Genomic DNA, 11,541 nt, shown 5'->3' on the forward strand with positions numbered 1-11,541 from the left:
ACATGTTGGAATAATAAAATTCCAATAAGGTAATTAGTAAAGTACTTATATCATTCATAGTTTCCTTCTACTACTGTACTACTTGTCATGGACTGACTTTCCTAACACTCTAACAGTACTCAACCACGTTAAATAGAACTTGGGTGCTTCCGTGTACGACTGAAAGTTATCATATTAAGCCAACAAGGGAAAAGAGAGAGAAGATTTTATACTTGAGAAGAGGTGAACAGAGTTGAATTCATTTGATCCAGTAAATATGAGAGGAACTGGCAATGCAGATAGGATAAGTACTTTACCAAAAGAATTATTAGGTCACATCCTTTCTTTTCTTGATATTAAATATGTAGTGAAAACATGTACTTTTTCCAAAAGTTGGAGACACCGATGGCGTTCCGTTACTAGTCTAAACTTTGATTTTTATCTCTGGCAAAGTCCATTTCTATATTTAAGCGATCAAAAAGCTAGACGATTCGTGAAATTTGTGGATGAAGTTCTTTGTCTCCATGAAGCCTCTGGTATAAAAAAATTTCGTCTTCATGATTGGGTGTATTTTAATAATCATGCATTTTCCCAATCTAATAAATGGATCAAGTCTGCAATATCACGGCATGTTCAAGAGCTTCATCTTCAAGAGATACAACTAAAGCTTATTTCACTGGTTATGTTTAGTGGTAGTTGTGATTATCCTTTATTGATTTCCTTCCATAATTATCAAATTTCTAACATTTCCTTCTATTCTTGATAACATAATTTATTCCATAAGCTCTCACTTATCGATTCTTTAAATAATCATTTTTGGCTCATGGGATCGGGCTTTGATTGGGCTTTGACCAACATATTTATTTACAAAAAAAAATAAAATATATAATATATATATATATATATATATATATATATATATATATATATATATATATATATATATATATATAACCAACTTAATAAAACATATTTTACATTAGACTTTTCCAAAGACATGCACATATATGCAAATAAATCTTTATGACCAAAAAATATGCATAATGTCATGGAATAAAGCAAATGTATGGTTTTAAGTTAAAAATACGTAATTAAACATAAATGATATTATAAAGTGCCTATAAAACTATATATAAAATATACAATTTTAGGCACTTATCATATGTCTTGTGTGTATTAAATTGGAGGGTTTGTAGTATTCAATGCGATTCAATGGGCTTCACTCATTATTATTTATATAGTACGCCTTTCTATTCATTTAAACTTTTTTGTTATATTGTTGAACAAACTTTGCTAGTACTTGAGTATAAGTCACACTAAACGTAACCACCTGCTAGGCTTTAAATTGCAAGTACTGTTTTAACTTTTAATCCAATGTGTGTTATGAACTTTTAAAGTCATTTCATGATACTCAGATGACATAAGTTATTGCAAATTCTAAACTTGTGTTAATTGTTGTTTGTTTACGCATAAAATGAATGCTCATCGATTGCTTCTTGTACATGCATGGTCGATTTCGAACTTTATGTTTTTTGCGATTTTGGTGTTGATAGGCGGAATATGGTACTATTACGCATCCGTATTGCTGGATTTTGAACTTCCATCACAAAACAAATTTGTGTAAATATTTTGATACTTTTGTTTGTGTGATATTGAAATATTCTAAAAATAGTATGTTGTTTTTCTTAATTTGGTAGTGATTAGAATTGTTTATGTAGCTTCTATGTGAAATAAAATTTCAGTTTAGATTCTCATTCATAGTGAAAAAGTTTATGGCATTTGCATGTAAAATAAACAATGATAGTTTAATTACAAGATATCAATTGTCAATAAAAAATATATAATAATAACATACATTCTCTACATTTTTATTTGTGTTTTTGTGAGTAGAGAGAGAACAAATCTAATTGAAGTATGTCCAATCAATAACAAACAAGAACTTTTCTGTAAAAAAAAAAAAAGCATTGAGACGATGCAATATGTAATTGGGGGACATCACCATTGGAGGTTTGGAGATCATTTTAAAATTACAAACATATGTTAAAAGTAAAAGTATCGAATTGTAAAAATTAGCAAAAATTGGTGCAAATTCAGCAAAAACTTTTGTTGTTGTTGTTGTTTTTTTATTATTATTTTTTTTAATGGATTTTGATTTGTTGTTAATGATGTTGAATTATACATTTCCAGACAACAACTTTCAAACATTATACATGTTTGGAATAGTAACAATCATCAAAGTTTAACAAGTTAGTTTAAAAAGAATCTGTCTAACACTAACTTGGGGCGTGAGAATGCGATAAATTGGAAAGGAGTTGACTGCCAAAATTTGGATTTGTTTTTCCATGTTGTACATCTGGTGTAGTGTGAGATCTACACCAAGTCTAGTCCATTATGTGTTCGCATAATAAGAGATGATAAATCATTATAACTGCAACTTAAATTAAAATGTTATAGGTATAGCCCAAAGAAAGTCGCAAATAATGAGTCAACTTTAAATTTAAAATAATAACATTTGTTATAAGTAGAATTTTGAGTGGATGTTTATATATAAGTGACAGGTAAATGAATTATTTTTAGATTTAACCACCATCAAAGAAAATGTCTAAGATGAATATATGTCCAGTTAGTAAGCCGGTGGTTGAAGAAATCACAAACTCGTACACTAAATAACCTCAAGGTCGTAGATATGCCATAAAGATTTTTGAATAAAAACTATTAGAGATCAAGATGAGGTGATTAGATCAAACCCATGCAACTAATATGAGATGAGGACCGCCTCTATTTAGACCAAGATCTTTTTTATTAAATGAAATGTATATTTAATGGTTCAATCGGTTGTGTCACATTCAGATGGTTTTAATTTTCAAAAGAGTTGGGTTATGCAATAACCGGTTAGTGGGATGATAATAGGGCAGGGAATCGGGTCGGGTAGACCCGAATCCGACCCGACTCGATTACCAAATATATCGGGTTTGGGTTGATTTTTGTATCCGTTTATGTATTCGGTTCGGATTCGGATATAATTTTTGGGATTTTTTTGAATTTTTAGTGTTATCCGATCGGGTTAGTCGGATTCGATATTAAATTTCGATATAAATTCGGGTATAATCGGGTTCGATTCGATTCGATATCGTGGAAATTATTCGATTCGATTCGATATAGCCATATCCGACCCGATCCCTGCCCTAGATGATAACCTTGCTAGTAGCCAATATGCCGCCTTTTACTGAACCACAAAACATAATGGTTGCACATAATATGACCGGAACACCCCAAGAAATTACTCACTAACAATTATATGGAGGACAAATTCAATATGCTACACAAATGCACCCTACAAACCCCTACTATCAGAGGCACGACTCCAAAATTCATAGGCATCCTCACTTCGCTAGAGAGGGGACTACCAATGTTGCCACTTCTGAGCATCTAAGGGGGATTAACCAAGCAACATAGCGAGGAAATACATAGGTCCAACCTAAAATTTCCTTTTCAAGAATTACTACATATAATAGATACATGTTTGGCGACTGTCCCATAACAGTCCCAGTCGATATCATGAGAATACTTTCATAGAATTGTAGGGGTTGCGGGGGCAACCCTACAATTAGTGAGCTTAAAGACCTAGTCAATAGTAAAAGCCCGATATTATATTTCTATCAAAAACTAAATGTCCACAACCATATGCTTATTCCATTAAGTTTAAAATTTCTTACCATCACTCTTTAATTGTTAACCCCGTAGGAACTGCAGGCGGTCTATGTATTTTTTGGAATGATCATGTTAAACTACAACCCATTTTTCATGGACAATACATGATTGTTGTCTTGATCACATCACACCCACATAATCACACATGGCTAATATCTTTCTTTTATGATAGTCCGTATCCAAAACTAAAACGACATAGTTGGCAATTTCTTCGAACTCTAGCAGAAGAATATTCTCAACCTTGGCTTATCATCGGAGACTTTAATATCATCCTCAACCAATCAAAAAAAAAAAAAGAGAGACCCTACACTTCGAAAGAGAGCTTTATTGCCACTGAACTGATTCAAGATACGGGTCTCATTGATATTGGTTTCTCTGGAAACCCTTTTACCTGGTGGAACAACCAATCGGGTCTAAACTCTGTGAAGAAAATATTATATCGTAGCCTCGCAAATGCATAATGGCTACTGATCTTCCCTGAAACCAAACTAAACCACATCTCCACCACAACCTTAGATCATGCTGCTCTACTCCTGGATACTCAACCAAACACCACAACACTACCTCGTCCTTTTCACTTTCAGGCTATGTGGATCAAAGATGATACCTACCCCCAACTCATATCAGCCAACTGGCGTGACTCCCATTTCATTGAACCCATTGGTCTCTTGGTTTTAACTTGAACAAAACTAAAAATGCTCTTAAAAAATGGAATAAACAACACTTTGGGAATATCTTCACTGAAAACAAAAATCTCAAACACCAAATTGAATCCATTCAGAAGTTAAACCCCCACAACTCACAATGTTCTACAAGAAAAAATCCTTATATCCAAACTCCATGAGAACTATAAAAGAGAAGAGATCCATTGGAAACAAAAATCTGGAGACAACATCATTGCTGATGGAGATCGCAATACACGATATTTCCACATGCAAACGGTTTGTAAAAGAAAATCTAATAAAATCGAGTGGTTAAAATACCCCAATGACAACTGGATTTCATATCATAGCAAGCTAGGTGATCTCCTTCAAAACCACTTCTCTCCCATCCTCGAGTCATCCCAACCCCCACAAGTCTCTCTCACACAAAAACTTCACCCACGCCATCACATAGGTCCCCAGGAAAATCATCATCTCACTACTATAACCATTTGTGAAGAGAGAGTTTTAGATCCGTCAATGCTTTTATTCTTTGGTATAGGCCCCACTAAAGCTCCAGGACTAGATGGCTTTCCTAGCCTTTTCAACCAAAATTATTGGGACACTGTGAGCCTTGACATCCGTCACTATGTCCAAAAATTCTTTGATCATCCTTATAATCTCTCTGACATCAACTCCACCAATTTAGCCCTTATCCCCAAAAACAATCACCCGACCACCCCCATCCACTTCCGACCCATCAGCCTTTGCAATATATCATATAAAATTATTTAAAAAATTCTTGCAACTCGACTCAAACCTCTCCTCCATAACATCATCTCCCCTTTCCAAAGTGCTTTCCTCGCAAACCGACAGATCATGGACAATATTGTCATCACATATGAGATCCTTCACACCATGAAAAAAAAGAAAGGTAAAACTGGATTCATGACCATTAAACTCGACATGTCAAAAGCTTTCGACATAATCAAATGGGAACCTCTTCTTAACATCCTCCGCACTCTTGGCTTCGATCAAAAGTGAATTCCATACATATCACAATGTATCTTTACCGTTAATTACTCCATTATTCTTAATGACTCACCCTATGGTTATTTCAAAAGTACTAGGGGTTTGCGCCAAGGCGACCCCATGTCTCCACTTCTCTTCATCCTTTGTATGAAAGTTCTTACGAGACTTTAAACCTTAAGAGAGAACAAGGGAAGCTTCATGGTATTCACGTATCAAGAAACAGCCAAAAAATCTCCAATCTCCTTTTTGTTGATGTTAGTTCCTTTTATGTCGAGCAAACACGGAAGAGGCTGTGGAGCTAATGGACACCACCAGCCAGTTCTTCACTATCACGGGGGAAACTATTAATTTTGAAAAATCCAATGTCCATTTCAGTGCAAATATGACTCATTCTGATAAACAATCCCTCCGTCACATCCTGGGAATGACCATCATTTCTTCTTCCGACAAATACCTAAGGTGCCCTCTTTTCATGGGGAAAACAAAAATGCAGATGTTTGATTCACTTATCTCTAAAGTTGAACAACACATTACAGGTTGTAAAAGTAAGTTTCTCTCCCAAGCATGAAGAACTGTACTCATTAAATCTGTTACCACATCTATCCCTACCTACCAAAAAGGCTTTGCAAAAATGGATCTCTTCAAAAGATTTTGCAAAAAAAAGGAATGGATAATCTCTTCAATGGTCTATACTTAAAAACTAAAAACTTAGAAACACAAATGCTAAGGAGGGCTTGGTATCCGTGACTTAGAAAACTCAAACGTTACCATGCTTTCAAAGTTGGCTTGGAGATTAATCACTGAACCTTCCTCCCTCTGGGCCACTATCCTCAAAGCTAAATGTCATCCCAATAGTATTGCCATGAATTCCAAACCAAAGCAAGGTTTTTCTTGGATTTGGTACAATACTTGCAAAGGCATCGAGCAAATCAAAGCACATGCCATATGGCATATTGGTGACGGTTCTGATGTTTTCATATGGGACGACCATTGGATTCCAGGCAACCCCCCAGTCAGAACTCCGCATAGTCATTTCATACCCCTTCTAACAAAGGTCAGAGACCTAATCCTCGCCAATCCAATCGAGTGGAACATCCCTATTCTCTAAAACCTTTTTTCTTCGGAAAAAATCATACAAATCCGCACTATCCATCTGAGCAACACTCAAGCAACACATGACCATCTAAAGTGGAACCTCACAAAAAAAAAAGGCATTTTCACAACTCAATCCTTGTATAAAAAACTCACTCCCTATAATCCAAACCATCTAAACGGAGTTTCCTCAAGATCTGGCATGTCAATGCCTCCCCAAAAGCAATTAACTTTGCTTGGAAATGCTACCACGATTTCGCTCCCACACAAGAAAAAATAGGGGCTCATGTACCCATACCCACTCATCAATGCCCACTCTACAACCACCCAAATGAAACTCTCCACCATATGCTCCTCACATGCCCTTTCACTAAGGCATGTTGGTTCACTTCTCAATGGGCTTTCACTCTCCATTCCATTGCACACCTCTCCACGCGCCATTGGATCGACATCTAGCTATCCCCACCAAAACTTTAGAAATTCAACCATGATAAATGGAGTACATTCTGTATCAATATTACTTGGGCAATATAGAAAGTTCGTTACAATGCGGTGTTTAAAAAATTAATACCAAACCAATTCCAAGCAAAAATGACAACTAATTCAGCCCATAAAAAAAGATAAAGGAAAAGGCAAGATGAACAACCCCACATATAACTCCATCCTTCAACTCCAAACCATCTCACCCACAAACCAACCACCGCACTGGAAACCCCAACTGACCCATCTCAAAAGTTAAATGTTGATACAACCTACCTTTGTGACACATAATGTTTTGGTATTGGTTTTATACTACGGAACTCACACAGTTCCTTCTTAGTAACAGGAACCAGGATAGGATATGCAAACTCAGCAGAGGATGCAGAACACACACTCAATGGGTCATAGGCAGGCAGATTTCACATCTCGAGATAGAGACATATGCCCAAGCTATAACTACATACTGGGAGAAGGATACGTCTAATCTTGCATGGCAATTCGAGCTTATTATAAAGGATATCAGATCCTTGAGCTCACATTTTGTACATTTTACTATATCTTTTTGTAACCGTGTGATAAACGGACCTGCTGACATATTATCTCATAAAGTAATACTGCTAAAGGACTCCTATCAATGGGAGGGAGATCCTCCTTTGTGGCTAGTGGATGCTATTAATATAGACAAAGACACCACCCCCACATGTACAGGCTCATATCCTAATATACAATATATCGTTAGTTACCAAAAAAAAAAAAACCTAATAGCCATGCAATATTTTTTACCATGTGCCCCCTCACCTAACAACAAATTAACTCCAAACTCATTTTTTATTTTCTTTTCTCGTTTAATTGTTATTTTTCCTATTATAAAAAACAAAAAGACAAACAAAGTCCCCCATCCCACCCACTTGCTATATTCATTAGATGATCAAAACATAAAAATTATAAATAAACCAACGTTCTAATTTATTTTATTGTTTATTTTGCTTATTTAAAAATTATGAAAGATTGGATACCTAGATTTGTTGAGAACATAGGCTTGAAAATGAAGAATAAGAAATTGGTAGATGGTTGGTATAATTATTGGCAAATGATAAGGAGAGATCATTCTCTCTAAATTTTGGAGAGATCAAGGCAAATAGCCGTTGGATGGAGAAATTTTTTCTCGAAATCGAGATTGTTGTATGGCCCGCAACTGACAAACCACACTAAACCGTATGATTATGTCATCTAACAGCCAATATGAAGTGTGCACTAAAATTTAGAGAGAATGATCTCTCGTTATCAGATCTCATAATTATTAGTGTTCTCCATTTTCATTGGGCTTGGCAAAGAAGTTTTATACTTTCATGTACCAAGGAATGTTAAAACTTTAAAGGTCGTACACCTGTTTCCCCACCTCTCTGTGTGTATATTCCTAATGATAGTACCGTGATCATGAGAAATAAATGCTCTTTGCGCATCTCGAGAACATTCAACGGTTGAAACACAATCTTCACATTTTCTAACTCATTATCACATGTACATCAGCTCATTTCCCTTTCTGGTACAGACCAAGGCACAAAAGGGTCAGAGAAACCAGTCTGCAGTGATTAAAGAGTTGGTAAGTTTAATGAGACCATCTTTTTCTTCTGACTCACTTTTTTGTCTGTACATTTATTATTATTACCTTATTATTATGTAGTTCTGTGACTTATGTACTTATGTTTCATGTTTTTTTTTGCCAAGTTTGTTCCTTTTGTCTTTTTAACAAATGGGGCATGTCTAGTTTTTGTTGTGTGTTGTTCATCTGGGTGCAAGTTTTAAGTTTGAGGTGAGATTTGGATTGTTTGCATTATAATTTATATATCAAGATTGGTTTTTTTTTATCCTTGTTGATAATACAAACTAAAAGAAGAAAAAGGCAGTGAAGCAGCTTTAGCTGTTTTTCTTTTTCTTTTTCTTTTTCATAATTAGTTCATGGCAACTCTGTGTTTCTGACACCTTTTTGTTTTATTTTTCCATTTTTGTTCCTAGTTGCATACTTTAATCAATCTACATTTGGGTTTGAATCTACAGTTTAAGATTCAGATTGGTTTTGGAAAATTTCATTCTCTAGAATTCAGATTTGCCATGCATTGTTTGGATTTGAAGAGGAGAAAAATATATGAGGAATGGGCTTTTTTTTGTTGTTTTTGGGTCTTTGCTAGTGCCTCAAAATGATGTGAATTTGTTGTAATGGTTCATTTGATTCTTGTTGATGGTTGTCTTTCTGTGCAATTATGCTTTTGTCTTGAAGATAGGCATTACTGGATTTATTCAATCTTTATTTGTTTTGGAATTATGAAACTAGCTTGTTATAAGTTGTTTTCATAGAAGAATATTAAGTGTGAATGCAGTTTTCATTTTTAATTTCTGTGTCAATGTCACCTACTTTCTTTGATATTACTAGCTAGTTATGGACTTATGGTTAGTAGTTGAGGAGTACTAGGAGTTGGGTTCTTTATTTTAATAACTCACTAGATTTGAGTATTTTTTTTTCATAGCTCATTGATTTTTGTTCTTGTTATGATAGAAATTTGCTTTCCAAGTTTTCGTATTCATCATTTTTTTTTCTTAGCATCTTTGGATTCAAATCCAAGGTGTGCAGGTCAGGCAGTCAGGCTAAGTTGAATTCTGCTTGTTAAAAAATCGGGGGATTGGTGGTTGAGAGGGAGCGAGCAGATGGATATTCTGAACTGTAAGAATGGTAGATTCTTTAGCCGTTCTATAGCTTGCAGATGCCTTTCTATGTTGTTCATCGCTCTTGTTTTAAGAGCTATCTTCCTTCCTATTTTTCCCGGTTTTGGTGGTTTCGAGCAGAACAATTTCGATTGGATTCACATTTCTTCTTTCTTATCACCTTCCGAAAGTGGAATAAGGAAAGACAAATACTTGGAGGTTCCTCAGATTGCTTGGGGATTGAATAATCAGAAAATCGCATTTGCCCGAGCATGTTTGACTGCTAGAATGCTAAACCGAACTCTTTTGATGCCTAGCTTAAGTGCTTCTCTATATTACAAAGAAGTTGATCTCTTGCAATCCATATCCTTTGATAAAGTTTTTCAGTTCGAGAAGTTTAATTCTCGTTGTGATGGTTTTGTTCGGTTGGGCCGATATTCAGATCTTTCCAACAAGAAGGAATACTTCGAGATGCAAAAGGGAAGCGGAAGGAAGTGGACTCTAGAGAGAGACTTGACTCAGTTGAGACAGTTGAGAGAAGACCCGATTTATCAGGTTGAGTTGGTTAGAATTGTAGGAAAGAATCCTTTCCTTTGGCAGGACCATTGGCCGGTTAAGGACTATGCAAAAGTTTTTGAGTGCTTAGAATTAGTTGATGAAATAACAGAGGAAGCAAACAGAGTTGTATCTAAGATTAGGGAGGTTGGAAGTAAGGTGAACAGTTATACTGGTGCATTAGATAACCCAATGAATTCAGAGAGCCCTTCTCTCGAGTCGATACCATATGTGGCTGTCCACATGAGAATAGAGAAAGACTGGATGATTCATTGTAAGAAGCTGGAACGAAGGTCCAACATCAGTCAAATATGTAGTAGTAAGGAGGAGATCATGAAGCATGTTGGCCACATTGTTAACCTGAGACATCCCACTGTTGTTTATCTTGCAGTGGCCGATACTCTTCTGGAAGACCCCTCAATTTTGAATGGTTGGAAGGAAGGTTTGCTTCCGTTTGAAAAGAAGAAGTTGGGAGTGTGGGGTATATACAGAAAGTATCCATACCTTATTCAATCCGCAATCGACTATGAAGTGTGTTTGAGGGCTGATATTTTTGTTGGCAATAGTTTTTCTACATTTTCCAGTCTTATAGTGCTTGAGAGAACCCAGAAGTTGATCCAGATGGGTGTTACAGGATCATGTGATACAGATGTAAGGTGGCCTTCCTATGCATACAACATTTTAGGGGATTTCGTGGTCCACAGAAATGGATGACAAACATGTCGGCTTCAAGCCTTCAAGATATTAGCTACGGTACAAACCATATCACCTGCTAGTGATCCTGGGAGAGCGTTCAGTTTCAGTTCTTGGTGTTGTTCGGATACATCCATTCTTTTGTCAGACATTGCCCCATTGATGTAATTTGATGGTTAATGTTCAAGGTGTGGTCTGCATAAAGAGAGTTCTCAGTGAAAAGCTTATTAGGCGCTCCGCTGAATGTGAATCCTACAAAAACACCATCTATCAACATTTTTGAGACCCCAAAGAAATCAGGTATAGTTTTTTTTATTTTCATTTTTGCCATTCAAATTCTTTTTGTTCCTTGATTGTACATCGGTTCTCATTCATACAGAAACTTACTTGTAGTTTGATTATGTACAAGTGTATTAGAGAGGTCATTTTGTTTTGTAAATGAGAATTTTTTTTCCAATATAGTGTATTGATCTTGTTGATAATTGATCATTTTTTTCTCTAGCGTAATTTTCCCATACTATACAAGCTATAATGGTTATACCCAATGAAATCGGCTTTTTGTATCAGATAAGTCATTTTTTGCATATCAATGTAAAACTTAAATTTTTGCATAGGAAGGCCACCTAAATGAGAAAAGCAAAAACTTATTGGTAACTTG

General features: G+C 35.6%; 1 protein-coding gene across 1 annotated transcript; it reads left to right on the forward strand.

Annotated features, from left to right (window-relative positions):
* Positions 1 to 8,321: 8,321 nt before the first annotated feature.
* LOC147478871 (O-fucosyltransferase family protein) lies at positions 8,322 to 11,384 on the forward strand. Its single transcript, XM_086581697.1, is given in 3 exon segments — positions 8,322 to 8,538; positions 9,535 to 10,878; positions 10,881 to 11,384. Coding segments are annotated over 2 exon segments (1,326 nt in total). The 5' UTR covers positions 8,322 to 8,538; positions 9,535 to 9,638; the 3' UTR covers positions 10,967 to 11,384.
* The last annotated feature ends 157 nt before the right edge of the window (positions 11,385 to 11,541 follow it).

Source organism: Coptis chinensis, chromosome 9 (assembly GCF_015680905.1).
Source record: "Coptis chinensis isolate HL-2020 chromosome 9, ASM1568090v1, whole genome shotgun sequence".
Classification (NCBI taxonomy): domain Eukaryota; kingdom Viridiplantae; phylum Streptophyta; class Magnoliopsida; order Ranunculales; family Ranunculaceae; genus Coptis; species Coptis chinensis.